Source organism: Anomaloglossus baeobatrachus, chromosome 4 (genome assembly GCF_048569485.1).
Source record: "Anomaloglossus baeobatrachus isolate aAnoBae1 chromosome 4, aAnoBae1.hap1, whole genome shotgun sequence".
Taxonomy (NCBI): domain Eukaryota; kingdom Metazoa; phylum Chordata; class Amphibia; order Anura; family Aromobatidae; genus Anomaloglossus; species Anomaloglossus baeobatrachus.
Genome location: NC_134356.1, coordinates 613478583 through 613499386, shown reverse-complemented (window position 1 = coordinate 613499386; position 20804 = coordinate 613478583). Strand labels below are relative to the sequence as shown.

Sequence of the window (20804 nt, the reverse complement as noted above, 5' to 3'; positions counted from 1 at the left end):
ACTAAAAATTTGTTTGTCATTTATTTATTTATTTATTTATTTTTATATCACTGACTGGGTTAATGACAGGTATCTGACAGACGCTGTGACATCACTAACCTCTGGCCTTCATGTCAGGTGACATCACACAGCTGTTATCAACCCCATATATTTCCGCGTTGGCCACCGCACCAGGGCATTTGGGATGAGCCGGGTAAAGTCACAGGACTGTCGCACCTAATGGATGCGGCAATTCCGGCCGGCTGCTGGCTGATATTTTTAGTCTTGGGGTCTCCCAATAACATGGGTCTCCCCAGCCTGAGAATACCAGCCAGCAGCTGTGAGGCTTTATCTTGGTTGGTATCAAATTTGGTGGCAACAGCAGGCCGATTTTTTTTTTTTTTTTTTTTTTTTTATTGTGCTATACGATATAGACCCACCCACTGGCGGATGTGATTGGTTGCAGTCAGACAGCTGTCACTCAGCGTGGGGGCACGTCTGACTGCAACCAATCACAGACGCAGTGTTATATGATAAGAGCCAAATGAGCGGCCGACTCTGCAAGAACATAGAGCTGCTGCGAGAGAAGAGTGACAGCCGCCCGGTGATTGGGGAGTATGTAGCACTTGCTCCTACACCTTTGTGCCAGATTCTGTTCCCCATAGACTTTAGATGGGGACCAGCATCTGGCCAGATACCCTGGACTGCATGTAACTCTCCTTCTGCTTTTTTTGCGGTACGCAAAAATATCATATGTCATATAGACCGTGTACTGAACAGAGCGGGACGGATGCAGTTGTCACATGGATGTCACCCGGATGCATCCATGGAAAAACGGGACCGTTTTTTGTGCATCGGAAAAGCGGAACAGTTGTGTGAATTTAGCCTAAAAAACGTGTGTGTGTGTGTGTGTGTGTGTGTGTGTGTGTGTGTGTTTGTATCTGCTCTCACCCAGCTTTCCCTCAGACACATGTATAACTTGGCTGTCACCCAGCTTTCCCCCAGACACATGTATATATTGGCTGTCACCCAGCTTTCCCCCAGACACATGTATATATTGGCTGTCACCCAGCTTTCCCCCAGACACATGTATATATTGGCTGTCACCCAGCTTTCCCCCAGACACATGTATATATTGGCTGTCACCCAGCTTTCCCCCAGACACATGTATATATTGGCTGTCACCCAGCTTTCCCCCAGACACATGTATATATTGGCTGTCACCCAGCTTTCCCTCAGACACATGTATATAACACACTGCCCCCCGAAGAAGCTAACGCAGCGAAACGCGTTGGGGCTTACTTCCCCTGTACTGGACCCCTGCCTGGGCGTTTACATAGCACTTTTGCACCTTTCTCTTGATGGGTAAGCGGCAATATATGTATTACTTATAATGTATTGAACTTGTACTGCTGACCCAGTGACTTGTAGCCATTATGGCAGGGGCCCATGATCTGGGAACTTTCTCTGGAACCATTTTTCCTGCACTTATGCACTTTTCTTACTAATTGCAATGTTGTCTCCTTGTTACTGTAATGTTGAAATAAATTTGTCAATAATTTTTCATTACAAGGAGTCTCAATATTTATTTATTATGATGTATGGCCTTTTAATGCTCCCTCTCTGCTTTTTGTTTAATACATGTATATATTGGCTGTCACCCAGATTTCCCCCAGATGTATGTATGTATTTATTGGTGTGTGTGTGTGTATGTGTATGTGTGTATGTGTGTGTGTGTGTGTGTGTGTGTGTATGTATAATATTATTATTATTATTATTTATTATAGCGCCATTTATTTCATGGCGCTTTACAAGTAAAAAGGGGTGTATGTAATAAAAACAAGTACAAAATTCATGGACAATACAAGACAGACTGGTACAGGAGGAGAGCGGACCCTGCCCGCGAGGGCTCACAGTCTATCGGCTATCACCCAGCTTTCCCTAAGACGGATGTAACTGATTTAGAAGTCTGTGTCCTCAATGTGATGTATTTTGTGAAATTCCTATCAATATCTGTGACCCTTTTCCTTTTTGCTTGTCTTCCAGCCAGCGTGCGGTCTGAGGCTTCCCAACTGAGACAACGTAAGAGTCACAATGCTCCGACCACTGCAGCGGCGCAGCCCCGGGCACAGGCGCGCCAGGAGAAGGCCGGTTTCATGCGACGAGTCTTTGGTTTTGATGGGTCAGATCTGTCTAGCTGGCAGCGGTTTGTGAGTCTGATGAACCGTCCCACTGACCCTGCCGGCCTCGGGGTCTTCCGCTTCCTCTTTGGTGAGTTCTGCTATCAGTATAAATGGCGGCTGTGCTCGCTGTGAATGTTCAGTGAGCTCACAGTGCTGCACCAGATCACTCCTGGGCAGGGCTGGAGATCTTTCACAGGACATTCTAGAAGTCCTCCTTCTGCCATTCTGTTACTTTTCCCCTGTATCCCCCCCAGAGTATGTGCAGCCCCCTGTTCCCCTGTATCCCCCCCAGAGTATGTGAAGCCCTCTGTTCCCCTGTATACCCCCCAGAGTATGTGCAGCCCCCTGTTCCCCTGTATACCCCCCAGAGTATGTGCAGCCCCCTGTTCCCTTGTATACCCCCCCAGAGTATGTGCAGCCCCCTGTTCCCCTGTATACCCCCCAGAGTATGTGAAGCCCCCTGTTTCCCTGTATACCCCCCAGAGTATGTGCAGCCCCCTGTTCCCCTGTATCCCCCCCAGAGTATGTGAAGCCTCCTATTCCCCTGTATACCCCCCAGAGTATGTGAAGCCCCCTGTTGTGCTACAGCCGTCCATGATGATTACACGCTGCACATAGAGGGGGTCCGTGCTTGTCTTCTTGCTCCGTTGGCTCGGCCATTAGTCCGTATTGATGTTACCCCCAGTGAATAATGATTGCAGACTCCATTGTATATTGAGAACTATTTCAGCATATCGGGCTAATAGAAAATGTTCTAATTTCTGGAAAATCCCTTTAATTATCATTGGAACACTTGTGATAATTTTGTTTGCCATTCTTAAAATAAAACAATGTTTGCATTTTCTGCAAGTTCCCATGTTGTAGGTGAAGAGCCATTACCATCTTGATGGATTTTGCCCAATGGTGCCTTGCTGCATCTTTTTTTCACAACAAAACTTTAAAGGGGTCATCTCAACCTAACCAGAATTCTGGGGTCCGACCACTGTAACCCCCACCGATCCTTAGACTTGGGCTCTGAAATGCGGCATTAGAATGAAGGAACAGCCACGCTGCTTGAACGGTGCTGATCAATTCTTTGTGTATGGGATTACTAAAGATGGGCGAGTGCAGCGCCCCTATAGACCATGAATGAAGCGGTGGTGTGGACATGCATCTCAGAGCTCTATTCTAGAGAATAAGATCGGTGGCGGTCCTAGTGGCTGAACCACCTGTGATCCTTAAAGGGAATCTGTCAGCAGGTTTTTGCTACCTCATCTGAGAGCAGCATAATGTAGAGACAGAGATTCTGAATCCAACGATGTATCACTTAGATTACTGGGTGCAGCCGTTCTGACACAATGAGAATTTTTAGGCTATGTGTCCACGGTAGAATGTACCTGCGGATTTTTCTGCATGAAAATCCGCGACTTTCGCGGCAAATCCGCACCTTATTTTTGCCGCGGATTTTGATGCGGATTTTTTTTTTTTTCCCCATTCTATACCCAAAATCCGCACCAAAATCCGCAACAATAATTGACATGCTGCAGATTTATCCGGATCAAAATCCGCGGCAAATACGCCGCGGAAAAATCCGCAGCATGGACACAGCATTTCCAAAATGCCATAGAAATGGCTGGGAAGTGCCGCTGCTGCAGATTTTCGGAAAATCCGCGGCAAAATCCGCAGCGTGGGCACATAGCCTTAGATTTAGCCATGTAGCAGAGCTGCCCCTGCCCACACCAGGCTCTCTATAGAGAATGTACATTGACAGTGAGGTGTCAATCAGAGAAGGGGGTGTCCCAGACTGGCATGCATCAGACATTGTAGTCCGAGCAATGAGAAGTCTTGCTGGTTAAATAAACATGGCAAACAAAATAACAGATTGGACTTTGACAAGACAGGCATGCCTGAATTCTCTGTTTTATCCCTTGCAGCATGCAGTCTTCAGCTTACATAGCACATTTCCGCTGACAGATTCATTCTAAACACCTTTTGGATAGGTGATAACTCACTGAGATGGGTCACATCACCCCCAACCCACACACACACACACACACACACACACACACACACACCCACACCCACACCCCTTAACATTGCTTTATGGTAATCCTGTTACATTATCATGATTTGAAGTGGATGAAGGACTTTTTTTTTTTTTTTCCCTTTACATTAAAGGGGTCTTCCACCCCCTGGAGAATGTTCAGCAAGCACTGCAGCTTTTTGGATCCTAACAGTGCGTATTGTACACGCCACTAGGACATGGTACCAGTTCCTGTGGTTGTCACATGTGGTCACGTGCCGACTAGTCTCAGACTCTTCTCTCGATTAAACTCTATTGAGAAGCGACTTAGACATTAGCACGTGACGGAAACTGTGCACATCACATATTTGCAGTCACGTGACAACCACCTGAACCCGCAGGTGGAACGTAATCCTAGCACTGTGTACGTTACACACCAGTAAGATTTAGCAAGCTGCAGCACTCTCTGAAGATTTCCTCCGGTTGACAGCCCCTTTAATATGGTTCACTGTGTTGCACAATTTTCTTTTTTTTATGTTCAGTGTGCACACAATTCTATGTCATGACTATAGCTATAGCACACATCCCCTTTAAGAGCCGCAGTGTGCGCAGGTTACACTGTGATGACTCCATCACTTATACCCACAGCTAATTAAAAAAAAAAACTTTCCTTCTTGCAACATGATCTTTCATTCCTACGCCTGCACACAAAATAGAGGGGGCTGTCTGCACGTGGCTCAGGGGTCATCCTCCTCCTGTATCCTGTGTGTGGAGGGGGTCACCATCTTGTTTATACAAAGGGGGGTAATGTTGATAACCCAACCTTTCATCCGTTTACACAGCGTGACTTCATGTATGTGTTCTGCCAATCTCAAATTTCACTGATGAGAAATCGCCCACTGTTTACCCACCAGTGTCCGGACCACCTCACCTGATCCCACACCAGTTTTATTGCATGGTCTATGTAGGTGCACAGTTCTGAGGGTTTAGCATTTATTTAATGTTTTATATTATGGTATTTTTTGCTTTCTTTGCTAAGCTCCCACTAACCCATTAACCTCTTTCTACCTCATCGGTCATGGAGAGACCATGTCTGCATAGTCATATGGCCTGGTGCTTACATCTCATTTTAGATCAGACGGAAGAAGAATATTCTGCACAACCCCACTGATGAAATTTATGGCATATATGTAGTTTATTCAGAGATATACCTTTTTATATAGCATCAAAGTTATAAAAAAAAACACTTTTGCAGTCCGTTTTTTTTTCCTCTCTCTTAAAAACACCAACATTTGTTTCGCCCAGCTTCTTCAGGGGGCGTCCCCTGAAGAAACTGGGTAAAACACATGCAAAATTGGCAAGGTACAGTATCAATTTTTATGGTTGTGCACTCTCATTATTTAATTTCCTCTTGTATATCTCTTGTATATCTTTTATCATGTGAACTTGCCTTTGCCTTTGGTTTACCTAGCTATAGTGCTTCTTGGAGCTACTAGCTGTAATAAATCCCTAGCATCAGTTTTTGTACTTATATAGTCTTCCTGCTTTGTGTGTTGTTTTTTTTTTTTTTATTTTTTTTTAACCTTGATATTAAATGCATAATAAAGAAAAAAAAAAAAGAATATATATATATATATATATATATATATATATATATATATATATATATTTATTTATTTATCCCTTATTTTTTTATTTTATTTTGTATCCTTTTATTTCCCTTATTAGGATTTATGATGAGTGATCATAAACTATTATGGGTAATTTCTGGGGTATTTTTATATGCAGGAGAAGCTGTAACACCATAGTATGGACTTTATGGCTTTCCAGCAATTTTCTTTGCGTGTAGTGCATTATACAATATGTAGAAGGACTGGGTCATGGGAAACTGATCTATCGGGGATCAGAAACACATAGCTTCCTTCTTATACAAGTGCTCCATCCTTGTCAATAGTTTGTGTGTGATATTATATCTATACATTAGGGTGCCATTATTTTCGGAATAAAGCAGTCATGTTTTCCCAATCCTGGACAACACCTATAAGCTGACCATGTACCTGAGATATTTATTTGTAAACTTATTTTATACAGTTTTCAGGATTTTCAAGGCACAAAATAAAACTACCTTTCCCAAATTCCCATTACATTTATTTTTTGGGGTTTTTTGGTCCCCTTCCGCTCCCTGTAGCCTTTCACATCCTCCCCACTCCACCTACAAAGCACCACCCTGAGACTCATGAACAGTGTCAGTGCACTGTAGAAGAGCTCTACGTCATAATACATTAATTTTATTCTAATATAGTGCAGCATTCTAGATCGCCCAGCATCATCCGGTTAGGCCACTGTCACTAGTTAAGATCAATATCCCCTGTGGAGCCTGCCTACTGCTTTTGCTTCCTCTCCCTGTACACATCCCCAGTCACTCACAACTTGATGAGGCTCACTAGCCGCCTGTCACGGGTGACAGACAATCACGTGGTGTCTGGCAATAGAAGGTCACGACGTTTGGCTGCACAAAATTCTCCCTGACTTTGTTATTTCTGCTGTTAGTATTCATTATACAAGGTAGCTTTCCTGCTGGGTTTTTATCTCTCGCTCTTTTAGGACCCAGGGGAGTTCTCCTTCAATCCAGCTACTGATTATCAATCAGTATTTTCCTTTTGCTTAAATACTCCCATCATTTCTGGACTTGTGCTGGTAATATTATTCACGTCATTCAAGCTCTGGTTGCAAGCAGGTGGCTTGTAATCATCTGTTGGATCGTTGCTGTTACTTTGCTGAACTTCTGCTACTTTGCTGAACTTCTGCCTGAGTCATCTGTGGATAAGAAATTAATGCACTTTCCCCCTGTGTGTCCCCCTTATGTCTTCTTTAGTGTTTAGTGCGGTTGCTGAAGAGCTCATCCCATCTGTTCCCTATTTAGGATCCAGCACTAGGGATACCTAGGGTAATGTATCCAGCTTGGCGCATAGGTGCTGAACCTATATAGGGTGGTGAGTAAGCAGTAAGTTTGGTCAGGGGTCACCATCTTGCCCTTCCCTAGACGCAGGGTTCCCCTTCCCTTTCGCCGTTCACTTGGTACTCCCCCGTACCTAGCCTGACACTACCTCTCCCCACATGACAACAGAGGACACTGCTGAGAGCTGCTGCCTGAGCTCCGCCTCCTGCTTGCAGAGCTGTGCTTGACTGACAGGCTGCCTTCTCTTCAAAGCACAGACAGGAAATCTCTGTACTCTGTGCTTTGATTGACTCTAGCCAGAGATGAGGAGTTACATATCACACGTCACAGCTCAGAAACAGTGCACAATTTTAATAGCACGTGAATTATGAAGCTTCTTCATTTGTCACAGGCTCAATAATGCTATAATAATCCATATGCCCTAGAAAACTCCTTGTAAATTTGCAGGAAATTTATCAAAATTAGCCAGTGGGTCCACAGATAAAAATCTCGTGAACATTAGACAAAATACCGACCACTTACTTGGTATGGAGGGATCCTAACTTTCACCCATTGGTAGATGTCATTGGGGAAAGATGGATAGAGCACATGTATCACAGGCGCAGCTCATTCCCCCTCTCCCTCACAGAAGTCTGAGGTGTATGGCCAGTGTTGGATATAACCAACTCATTGTTGCCTATACTGAAGCTACAAAGGTGTAATATAAAAATATTAGACTAAGGTTACCTGACGATACCTTCATCAGTGGGTGGAGAAGAGGATCCAGCTTGATGAACCTCCTTTTGTTCTCCTTGGAGATAGCTACTGTCAGTAGCTATCTCGTTGGGCGCGTTTGGCCGAACGTTCCTGTGTAAGCGTCAGGAGAGATGGCGATGGTTCAGCTGACGCCTATCCAATGTGTTTAGGGGCCTTAAAGCTACTGTTTATTCCCGATCTTGGCTTCTATAATTGCATACCTCCCTGTGTTTCTCCTAGGGCTGCTTATGGTTTTGGACATCCCCCAAGAGCGTGGCCTCAGCTACCTGGACCACAAGTATCTGGATGGACTGGATGTTTGCAGATTTCCGCTCTTCAACTACCTAAAGCCTCTTCCTCTGGACTGGATGTATCTAACCTATGTGATTATGTTACTGGGTGAGTGTCCGAACCTGGAATTCAAGCTGTAGGGTCATAAAGTCCCTCACCCTCCATTAGAGCTGTCTGGTTACCCAATGTCAGATGTAACTGCGAGGGTGCGTTTTATAGGGTGATCTTTACCCTAGAAGTATGTTTTCAGAATGTGGGATGAAATCCATACACGCTCCAGATGTTTCCCTGGGTTAGATGTGACTCCTCAGTGTAAAAAATGAGGGTTTACGACTCTTCTAATCTCATATCTATTTTAGAGTTTTTAGTGACTGGTTAAACAAACCCCAACCAAATGGCAGACTAACATGATTTACATTATGCTCTATGATGGAACATGTGATTTTTGCCTAGAGACCAAAAGTTCTGGGGCTTTAGATTTTAGGTGATGTTGTCAGGGCCGACACCACCCCTAGCAAACCCGCCTCCACTGTATGCAAGGGACCCACCTGGCCTTGTGCACTCTGCATGTATACAGCAGAAGAAAGAAAACAGGGGAAAATTCAGCAATCCAAGGTAACACGAGTATTAAAATCCATGATGAACAGGAAAAAGGTTTAAAAAGTCATTAATCAACAGATGACGCGTTTCAGATCAATAAGATCCTTAGTCATATCATATAACGCGTAACCAGAGCTTATGCCTTTAATATACCTGATGAGGGCAAAGTCCAACCCCCTGCCCAGATGTATGTGATCAAATAATCAGAGAAGGCCCTGCTAATAGTAATGACATTCCAGACACCACAACTACCAATGAACAGGGGAAAAAGCCAAAAAAACATGCAAACTCTGCATATAAAAAAACATTGATAATAGACCTTAAAGTGAACCTGTCAGGTGCAATATGCACCCAGAACCACGAGCAGTTCTGGGTGCATATTGCTAATCCCTGCCTAACTGTCCTTATCATCTAGTAGTATACGTAGAGATCTTTAAAAAAGTATTTCTAAAAATCCTTTATGATATGCTAATGAGGCCAGGGATTAGTCGAAAAATCGTTACTTTCCCAGACTAGCCCGCCCTCTTAGCATGGTGGCGAGCCCACAGGGGCGACCTAACATGCTGTTCAATGCCCAGCTTCATCAGCAGTGACGTGCATACCTCTGTCCACTGTCACTGCTGTTCAGAAGTCCCCGGCACTTCCGGTCATGCGCAGTATGAAGCTGGGTGTACATGTCCTGGATTCAGCAAGGTCTAGTGCGCATGACCGGAAGCCCCAGGGACTCCGGATCATGCCCAGTGCGCATCCATCCTCCGCCGGCCGCCATGAAGAGTGAGGTATGTGCGGCGTCTCTGCGCATTCATTAGCGTTAGTACGCCCACAGGGGAAGTAACGCCTTTGCGACTAGTTGCTGGCCTCATTAACATATAATAAACGATCTTTAGAAATACTTTTCTAAAAATCTCTTTATTTATGCTACTAGATACAGGGACAGATAGGCAGGGATTAGCAATATGCACCCAGACCTGCTCATGGTTCTGTGTGCATATTGCACCTGACAGGTTCCCTTTAAAGGTGGTATATACAGACCATATTAAATAGCTCAGAGCCACAATATTACAACAAATGCTTTTGAAATCATAAATGAATACAAAGACACAATCATTCAAAACAATTCCACATGAAAATATACTACAGTTCAAAAGTTTGGGGTCACCTAGACAATTTTGTCTTTTCCATGAAGAATCCTACTTTTATTTATCAGATGAGTTGCATAATGAATAGAAAATATAGTCCAGACATTGACTAGATTAGAAATAATGATTTTTACTGGAAATAATAATTTACAAACTTTGCTTTCATCACAGAATGCACTCTTAGCAGCAATTCCAGCTTTGCAGACCTTTGGCATTCTAGCTGTTAATTTGCGGAGGTAATCTGGAGATATTTCCCCCCATGCTTCCCCCCCCCCCCTCCCACAAGTTGTATTGGCTTGATGGGCACTTTTTGGTACCATACTGTCAAGCTGCTCCCACAACAGCTCAATAGGGTTGAGATCTGGTGACTGGGCCACTCCATTACAGATAGATACCAGCTGCTGCTTCTTCCCTAAATAGTTCATGTATAATTTGGAGCTGTGCTTTGGGTCATTGTCCTGTTGTAAGATGAAATTGGCTCCAATCAGGCGCTGTCCACAGGGTATGGCATGGCGTTGTAAAATGGAGCGATAGCCTTCCTTATTCAAATTCCCTTTTACCTTGTACAAATCTCCCACTTTACCAACACCAAAGCAACCCCAGACCATCACATTACCTCCACCATGCTTGACAGGTGGCGTCAGGCACTCTTCCAGCATCTTTTCAGTTGTTCTGCGTCTCACAAATGTTCTTCTGTGTGATCCAAACACCTCAAACTTCGATTCATCTGTCCATAACACTTTTTCCAATCTTCCTCTGTGTAATGTCTGTGTTCTTTTGCCCATATTAATATTTTCCTTTTATTAGCCAGTGTCAGATATGGCTTTTTCTTTGCCACTCTGCCCTGAAGACCGGCATCCCGGAGTCGCCTCTTCACTGTAGTTGTGGACACTGGCGTTTTGCGGGTACTATTTAATGAAGCTGCCAGTTGAGGACCAGTGAGGCATCAATTTCTCAAACTAGAGACTCTAATGTTCTTGTCTTGTTGCTCAGTTGTGCAGCGGGGCCTCCCATGTATCTTTCTACTCTGGTTAGAGCCTGTTTGTGCTCTCCTCTGAAGGGAGTAGTACACACCGTTGTAGGAAATCTTCAGCTTCTTGGCAATTTCTCGCATGGAATATCCTTCATTTGTAAGAACAAGAATAGACTGTCGCGTTTCACATGAAAGTTCTCTTTTTTCTGGCCATTTTGAGAGTTTAATGGAACCAACAAATGTAATGCTCCAGATTCTCAACTAGCTCAAAGGAAGGTCCGTTTTATAGTTTCTCTAATCAGCTAAACTGTTTTCAGCTGTGCTAACATACTTGCACAACGGTTTTCAAGGGATTTATAAACATCCACTAGCCTTCTAACACAGCTAGCAAACAATGTACCATTAGATCACTGGAGTGGTGGTTGTTGGCAGTAGGCCTCTATACACCTATGTAGGTATTACATTCAAAATCAGACGTTTGCAGCTAGAATAGTCATTTACCTCATTAACAATGCATAGAGTGGATTTCTGATTAATTTAATGTTGGCTTCATTGAAGAAAAAAAAAAGTGCTTTTCTTTCAAAAATAAGGAAATATCTAAGTGACCCTAAACTTTTGAACTGTAGTTTATGTTCTTCAATAACAGAACATAAGGTCCGTTCTGAAATTTAACCCCAAGGGGCTCTGGTCTTCAAGTTCAGGGTCCATTAAACCTCCTCTCTCAATACTGGACACCCCCAATCACCCCCTTTTTCTTAGGCTTATTAATGTTCTCAATACCCATGAAACAAAAGTGTGTGAGATCACCCGCGTGAGCTTCCAAATCAGGTCTGTACACCCCAGATAGGCATCTAATTGTAGTGTTATTATGTGGTCGAGAGCCATATATGTGTTCGGAAATGCGCTTCTTCAATTTTCTAGTGGTTCTACCAATGTATTGGTTATAACCTGCTGTGCAGAAAATATTGTATAACATGAATGCCATCTTTCAAGATTTTTGCTAGACTTTCGTCATTGTATAAGATAGGAAGATGGCGTATAACGCGTTTCATAATGTACTTAAAGTGTACACTGTAATGTGTAGGGAAAAAAACAGCTTTTTTGGGGGGTTACATGTGGGGTAGCAGACTTGTCTAGAAGATGGTCCACGGTTGGCTCGCAGATCTTATATTGAGCTGTCAATAAAGATTTATTTTTCAGTCTACTGCTGATGTTTTCCACCTTCTGAATAAAATCCTCACCGTTGGGTGCAAGTTCTTTTTGCCCTAAGGAGCTCACTCTTTGGAAAGTTCCTGATATGTCAAGGATGATAACTTCCATTATGTAGTATGGCGTGCCCGCTATTTGTCTTTCTATACAGAGTCGTGTTGAAAATCCCCAGACATTGGGTCCCCCATAATAAAAGCGTCCTGCAATGTGAACTGCAAATTAAGATTATTAGAGTTCACATAAGGAAGGCACTCGGGGGGAGGAGTTAGGGAATACCATATAAGTAGGATATCATCTATATAGCGGCCATACCAACCAGTAGATGGAATAAATGGGTTAATGGCCGTATGTAGATAAGACTCTTCAAATTCAAAGTGAGGAGGGTCCCACCATAAACCTGGAGCGGCCCTGATACTCATGCTTTTGTCCTATGCCACAGTGTGACTACGTTGGCAATCATTAGTTGTCATATTACAATATTGTGATTCTCGAGTCTCAAGACCAAAGTCGCTGTACAGCCCTGACATGAACGGTGTTGATAATTTTGGTAACCTGCCCCCTCTTACTGTCGCCTTCTCTCCTCCAGGTGCTCTCGGTATCACTCTTGGGCTCTTTTACCGGCTCAGTTGTCTGTGTTTCCTCTTGCCATATTGGTATGTCTTCTTCCTGGATAAGACCACTTGGAATAACCACTCTTACCTCTATGGACTGATCGGCTTCCAGCTCACCTTGATGAATGCTAATCGTTACTGGTAGGCACTATTGCTCCCTACTAATCTGGATGGGACTTGATACTTAATAACCGTGTTTCCCTGAAAATAAGTCCTAGCATGAATTATCAGCCTTTTTGGAGCATGCTTAAAATATAAGCTCTACTCCAAAAATAAGCCCTAGTTTGGCAACCCTTTCTGGATATGTAACTTTTATTGCTGTATGTTGCCCCGTTGTGCTGCTTTAAGCCCTGGAAAATGTATGGATTATAAGACGCACCCCAAATTTAGACATAAAAAAAGGTAAAAAAAAGGAAAATGGGGTCCGCCTTATACTCCAGTGTTCTCTTACCGGAGGGGGGCAGCAGTGGTGGTGAAGCGGGGTCACAGTAGGCACAGGTTGTGCTGGCAAGCGCGGCGGGTCAGTGGCAGCAGGGTCCGTGGTTGCAGGTGCCGTGGCGTCCGTGGTTGCAGGTGTGGTGGCGTCCGTGGTTGCAGGCGCGGTGGTGGCAGGAGCCGTGGTGGTGGCGGCGGCAGGTGAGCCGTGCAGCAGGCCGGTGCAGTGAGTGTCCGCGGTCCCGGTTCAGTGGTGGCAGCGGCGGGGACTGCTCAGTGGTGGCAGCGGCGGCGACTGCTCAGTGGTGGAGCAGACGGATGCGGTGTTTTCCCAGTGTGTCCGCAGTCCCGTTTCAAGTAATGGCGCCCGGAACGACGCATGCGCAGATGGAGCTCTCATCCAAGGGCTCCATCTGCGCACGCGCTGACTCCCGGAGCAGCACGTGCGCAGATGGAGCTCTCATCCAAGAGCTCCACCGGTGCCATCATTTGAAAGTGGGACCGCGGACAACTGGTAACTTGCTGCACAGCCGCCCGCCCCGCACGCACAGAGTGGCAGCCAGCAGGCTGCCCGCCCACTCTGCGTGCAAGCGGCCGGGTACCTGTGCTTGCGTGTGGTGGCAGCCGGGTACCCGTGGCTGTGTGCGGGCAGCACCTGGGTGCCTGTGTGAGGGCGGCACCCGGCTGCCGCCCGCACACAGCACCCGGCTGCCGCCCGCACACAGCCATGGGTACCCGGCTGCCACTGCACGCAAGCACAGGTACCCGGCTGCCGACAGCACCCGGCTGCCGCCCGCACACAGCCACGGGTACCCGGCTGCCACCGCACGCAAGCACAGGTACCCGGCCGCTTGCATGCAGCCACAGGCACCTGGCCGCCCGATCGCCTCAGACAGGACCCCCCCCCCCAGGTACCGCTATATAAGACGCACCCCCCATATTCCTCCCAAATTTTTGGGAGGAAAAGTGCATCTTATAAAGCGAAAAATATGGTATGTTAATGCCAAATGAACATTTGCCCCTTCCCTCGCCCATCCATCTGTGGCGGTGTCAGTGATTGGGTCGCCTGTTAGGCTATGTGCACAAGGGACTCTGTACCCGTGGATATATCCGCAGGTACGTCCGCAGGTTTCCCGCAGCTGATCCCCGGAATCCGCAGCTATCCATAGCTGCGGGATTTCAGTGGAATAGCTGCGGTAAACCTGCGGATATTCGTGCGACTTACCTGCGGAAGTCCCGGCCTCTATCTCCATAGTGGAGGGCCGGGATTTCCGCAGGTATTTCCGCAGAAATAATTGACATCCAGTTATGTGTAGCTGCGGGACATCCGCAGCATATTCCGCAGCTGCACATACTGCAGCATGGACACACACTCCTTATGTCCCATAGGATAACATGAGGAGTCTCTGTACTTGCTAAAACCTGCGGATTTATTTCTAGAAAATCCAGTAAATCAGCAGGTTTTCCGCGGCAAACTCCACAGATACAGAGTCTCGTGGGCACATAGCCTTAATGTGGAATTATTATTGACTTGTTCACACACCCGCCTTCCACCCACCTTTCTGTCACTGATCGGGTGCAGTCAGACTATATTACTCGCCTAAAGACCAGCGGCTCTCCTGACGGGAGTGTGACACCATGTATTTCTATGCAGCGGTCACGTTCAGGTCAGGAGAGGAGATGGCAAGTCCGAGGATAGTGATCCGATGCTGGTCCAGAGGAGTGGGCAGGGAATTGGTAAATATTAATTTTGCATTAACTGGTGACCCAATCGCTGATGCAAAAAATATAATAATCAAAAATGGCAGTTTCACTCAAGTAATGGGATGGAGAAAAAAACAAGAATGTAGATGGTGAATATTGGAATGTGAATACGCAATACTGCTAAGAAAACATCTAGTTTGTATTATGGAGTCATGTCCTTTGTCTGCGCACTCCTCCCAGTTATTTCAGGTGTTTTTAATTTTCCTTTTGCAGGTTCTGTTCTATCCCATATAATAGTTCAGTGTGGACAAGAGAGGCATGCAAATTAGAGTAGGACCCAGATGAGAGTTACACCTTGACGTGGTTACTGGGTACAAGTAAATTTGGCCACCTTTATTTGCCAAATTTTTCGCTTTATAAGGCTATGTGCGCACGTTGCGTACTAGCCCCGCAGAAATTTCTGCAGCGATCTGAAGAGCACACGTGCGCTTCAAATCGCTGCAGAAAATGTCCGTAGAGAAAAAAAAAAAAGCCGATTCCATGCGCTCTGCCTGCAGCTCCTGCCATAGACAGAGCAGGGGCTGCCGGCAGAGCGCACGGAATAAGTGACATGTCACTTCTTAGAACGCGCGCTTCGGGCAGCAGCCGAAGCGCTGCGCTCTAATACGCCACGTGCGCACGTCTCCTGCATAATCTCCATAGATTATGCAGGGGACGCAGGACGCATGCAGTTACGCTGTGCTACAAAGCGCAGCGTAACTGCATGTAATTACGCTACGTGCGCACATAGCCTAAGACGCACCGGATTATAAGAGGCACCACAAATTTAGAGATAAAACAAGGTAAAAAAAAATTAAAAATGGGGTGCGTCTTATACTCTGTTGTAGTCTTACCGGAGGGGGGCAGCAGTGGTGGTGAAGCAAGGTCACAGGAGGCAGATGTGTTGGCAGGCGCGGCGAGTCAGTAGTGGCAGCGGCAGGCGCGGTGGGTCAGTAGGGGCAGTGGCGGGTGAGTGATGCAGCAGGGCGGTGTAGTGAGTGTCCCAGTGTCCGTGGTCCCGGTTCAAATGATGGCACCTGCAGTGGCGTATGCGCAGATGGAGCTTTCATCCAAGAGCTCTATATGCGCACTCGCTGACTCCCGGCGCCATCAATTGAAACTGGAACCGCGGACACACTGGGAAACCTGCCGCACAGCCGCCCACACGCACAAAGTGGCAGCCAGCAGGCCACCCACACAGAGAGGCAGCCGGCACCGACAGGCACTCAGCTGCCGCCCGCACGCAGGGACAGGTACCCGGCCGCCCGAACGCACCTGATCGCCGCACAGACAGGCCCCCCAGGTAAAGCTATATTTGGATTTTAAGACGCACCTCTCATTTTCCTCCCAAATTTTTGGGAGGAAAAGTGCGTTTTATAATCCGGAAAATACGGTAACTCATGTTTTTCAAAGAATTTTTTTCATTTTTTTTTTTTTTTTTTTTGTTTTTTTTTTTTGTTTTTGGTTTTTTTTTTAGTGCTTCTTAGGCTCCCTTCACAAGTCAGTGATTCCGGTATGTATGGCACAGTTTTTTTTTTTTTTACGTACCGGAATCACAGCCATACGCAGACCGATTTAAAATCAATGGGTCTGCGCACACATCCGTGTTTTTTCCCCGCACGTGTGTCCGTTTGTTCTGCATGGAGACAGGTCCGTTTTTCTCCAGCAGCACAGACGTCACAGGGACCGCACACTGATGTGATCCGTGTGACACGTACCGGAAAAAACACGTGTGTTAGAATTAAAATGATTTTCTACACTCATCTGTCTCCAGCCCTGCTGTCTTCAGCGCTGCTGTCACTTGTTTCCGGGCCCGCTCATTATGCTCACTGCATATTCACTGCACCGCAGACCTGGAAGCAGCCCTGCTGGAGACATTAGCAGCACTGGAGACAGGTGAGTAAAAGTTCCGGATCTCCATGTGTTATCACAGGTAGCACACGGAGAACACACGTGTTCCATATTCAAGGCACACTGAGGGCCATACGTGCCTTCAACACGTCCGTGAAAAAAAGTGTGTGTTTTCCATGGACTTGTGAAAGAGGCCTTGAATGGGCTAGACAGGGTCAAACAACTGATAACATTTTTGAGATTGGTGGGACCCTATACCCCGTATCCCCACTGATCAGCAGAAGTCTGCTATGGCAGTGGCTGGATCTAAGCAACTTGTGGAGGAAAACATGGCCACTCCATACATTTGCATAGTGACTGCTGCCAAGTAGTGCAGAATGGCTCCTATTCACTTAAATGGGAGAGAAATTGCGGCACCAGCCAATAAGCCATGTATTTAGCTGCTGTGTTCCTCTCCATAATTTGCTCAGATATGGCCTAAGCTGTAGCAGCTTTCCACTAATCAGTGGAGATACCGGGTGTCAGGCTCCCACCAATCTTCTAGATGACCCACCCTACAACCAAGCCATCATCTAAGCAGTTTAGACTCAGACAACCCTTTTAAATGAAAGATGAGGCGACACAACACATATATATAATATATATATATATAATATATATATATATATATATCTCACCATGTTGCCTATTTCTCTTTCAGGTCTATTGATGGGCTGTTTAGTCCTCGCAAGCGCAATGCACATGTGCCGCTGTGGAATTACACTCTTCTTCGGATTCAGGTAAGGATTTTATAGGTAAATCCCATTTTCTATAGAGCACAATAGGGCTGATCAGAGGCATTGCCAGCCATGTGCTCCCCTGAAAAAAGCAAATAAACACGACTTGGTTTGCAACATGACAACATTACATTGGTCAAAACTGCTGAAAGGGTTAAAAAAAAAAATAAAATATTTATATATTATTTTTCACCAGATTAGGACACCATTCAATTACTATAAACAGAGATCTTGAAAACACTGAAGTTGATAACTTCTAACTATACAATGAATGAGCTGTATTTGCAGAAACCATGATATTCCTTAACAAATCGTGTGGTCAAAAGCTTTCCTGGGTGTGTAATGCTGATGACCTATCCATAGAAAGAGCATTAATAATTGATCATGTCCCCAGGCCCGGTGTCTGATACCTGAGGACAGAGCAGCCCCATCCCTTTCATGTCTGGGTGAATAGGACTGAGCTGCAGCACTAACACTATACAGTGTGTCAACCCATATCCTGTCCACCGCCATTAACTTGAGCACAGCGGCAGCTATAGGCATAGAAGTGGTGTCTAGGTATAGTAAAGTAGCCATGCGCTACGCAATGAAACCACCTATAGCGCCACCTGGTGGAAAACAACGGACTTAGCATTTTTATCTCAAAAATGGAACGAGATAGACAAAAAGGTGAATTAAAAAAATTGCAGGGCATCATCAATTCAATGTGAATCGACACCTTGCATACAGAAATGCTATGATATGAAACCCATGACACCCCCCCCCCCCCCAAAACACTGAATGCTGGTCACGCTCATTTAACTTTGATGCTCAAAGTGGACCCCGTCAGCTGCAATGCACATCTGGACTCTGCACAGCATACTGTATCTTGCTGCACGTTGTGCAATATGGTAGGTGACACGTTTGCACAAGCATCTGTGATACGTCGTTGTAGGTCCTGCAATGTTGGTGGAGGGGTCGCATACACCTGCTGTTTGATGTGACCTCACAGAAAGAAGTCCAATGGGGTCAGGTCAGGTGAGCGTGGAGGCCACTCCACACAGCCACCATACCCAATGACTTGTAGGAAGGTCTCCATGAGGTATCGCTTCACGTCCGCAGCCTTGTGAGTTTTACACGTTCTAATCATAGCATTTCTGTATGCAAGGTGTCGATTCGTATTGAATTGATGATGCCCTACAACTTTGTAATTCACTTTGTTTCTCTATCTTGTTCCATTTTCAAGATAAAAATGTTAACTCCGTTGTTTTCCACCTGGTGGCGCAATAGGTTATTTCATTGCGTAGCACATTGCTACTTTACTATACCTAGACACCACTTCTATGCCTATAGCTGCCGCCGTTCTCAAGTTAATGGCGGTGAACAGGATATGGGTGGACACACTGTATATGATGCTGTGCCTGGGTTCACAATGAGAGAGATTAAAAGAATTCTCTCAAGATCAATCTTCAGAAACCAGCCACATCTCCGCCTTGTGAGGATGCAGGTTTCTCCTGAAGATTGACAGTTCGGGCCACTGGTTGGACCTGCATGCTGCCCATTGTTGCTGGTGGAGGCAGCTTTGCTTCTGCAGCATCAGAGGAACGCTGGACACTGAAGTTGGCTGAATCCAGCGAACCAGCCAGCTTCAGCGCTGCACTCCTTGCCAGAGAAACTGGCCACCGCTGGTAGACTGCAGAGTCAACAAAGAAGTAAACGACAGGATTAAAAATCCCTACTTTCTTGTTAATATTATGTCTTAATTATTTTAAAGAAGTACTCTCGGGAGATGAAAAATTATTTTACTGTCCCTGCCTTCAAACTACAAAGATGAGATGCACAGTGCTGTTATAGATCCTCACACTACCTGTAATTTAGGATGACAGCAGCTGCTTTCACTGCTCCCCTTCCCCTCTTGGACATTACATCACACACCAGTGGGTCTGCTCCATGCTGTTGATAATAGTCGCCCCCTGATAATGCCTGCTTCAATTCTGTCAGAAAGCAGGGGTGTGGTGGCCGTCGTCAGTACCCACGTGCTCTCTGATTGCAGGGAAGCGGCTGTTACCAACAACGTGGAGCAGGCCCCCTGATGTGTGATGTAACGTCCCAGAGGGGAGGGGGAGCAGTGAGAGCAGCTCCTGTCACACTGAATTACAGGTAGTGTGAGGGTGAGGAACAGCACTGTGCATCTTATCGTAATCTTATAGTTTGAGGGCAGGAACAGTAGAAAGTTTTTTTTATATCATCTCCACATAGTACACCTTTGAGCCCTTGTTGGTAGGAGTCTGGCCAGGGTATTGGGTCCAGAGAAGACAAAAATTGAAATGTAGCTGCAACTCTAAAGGGACTCTGTCAGCACAGAATGACTGACTGTTGAAACCAAGTACATAAGCTCAGTGCATCATGGCAGCCAAACAGTTCAGTTCAGTGCACTTGTTTTCCGTCTATCTCCACCCTTCTCTGTATCTGTGAAGCCAGAGCCGTCAATCAAAGAAATGAGCGTGGTGGAGATTGAGGTAAATCAAGCAAGTCGGAAGGTGAGTGGCTGCGCCATAATGCATTCAGCGTCTGTAATTGGTTTGAACAGTTATCCTATGCTGACAGTCTCCTTAAAAAAACCTTTCTTTAGCGCTTCACTGGGGGACATAAGATACCATGGGTGTATGCTGCTGTCACTGGGAGGCTGCCACTATGCCAAAATAGTTAGCTTTTCTCAAGTACTCACCAACTGGCATGGAGACAATCCGTTTAAGCTTAGTGTCAGTAGGAGGCAGACACAAGTGCATTCGGCCCCATTCCTAGCTTTTAAATTTGTTGTTTTTTATTAAGGATTTCCATATCTCAGGTTGGCCAAAAGAGAGTGACAACTACAATCATCCCATTAGAGACCGAGAGCACAGTGTGGGATTGCATCACTACCATTATGTCCCGGTTTCTGTCAACACATCAAGAGTGTGTGGTGCTATCCTGCGGTTGGTCGTCTGCCACCATTCCCATGCCTGCAACCCCCCTCCCCACACCTTGACCTGTAGCGAGGGAGGAGGAATTCGGTACCTTCCAGCTGTCCGATAGACCGCGTCCGGGACACCTGGAGAACATCTTCCTCATTGTACGTCGAAGATGAATTCCGAGGCCTTCTGGACAGGTTTCTCCTTCCCGAAGTCCCGAGCTATGGGGGTGCTCCCTAAAAAGGGGAAGAAAAAAAAAAAGAGGCCAAAATGTATTTATATTATAATTAATTCTTAGTGGGAATAGATTTATTTTTCTGCGATGTGCTCTCCTTGCTATTTTCCCCTTTTCCTGCTCCAGCCGTGTCCTCCGATGCCCTGGTTCTCT

At 45.8% G+C, this 20804-nt stretch overlaps 1 protein-coding gene across 1 annotated transcript in view; it reads left to right on the top strand.

Moving 5' to 3' along the window:
- The window catches only part of GGCX (gamma-glutamyl carboxylase), a 74925-nt gene that overhangs the window by 12212 nt on the left and 41909 nt on the right, over positions 1 to 20804 (top strand). The window contains exons 2-5 of the mRNA XM_075346230.1: positions 2026 to 2250; positions 8099 to 8257; positions 12657 to 12822; positions 17411 to 17489. Coding sequence (XP_075202345.1) covers positions 2026 to 2250; positions 8099 to 8257; positions 12657 to 12822; positions 17411 to 17489 — 629 coding nt within the window. The remainder of the gene's footprint in view (positions 1 to 2025; positions 2251 to 8098; positions 8258 to 12656; positions 12823 to 17410; positions 17490 to 20804) is intronic.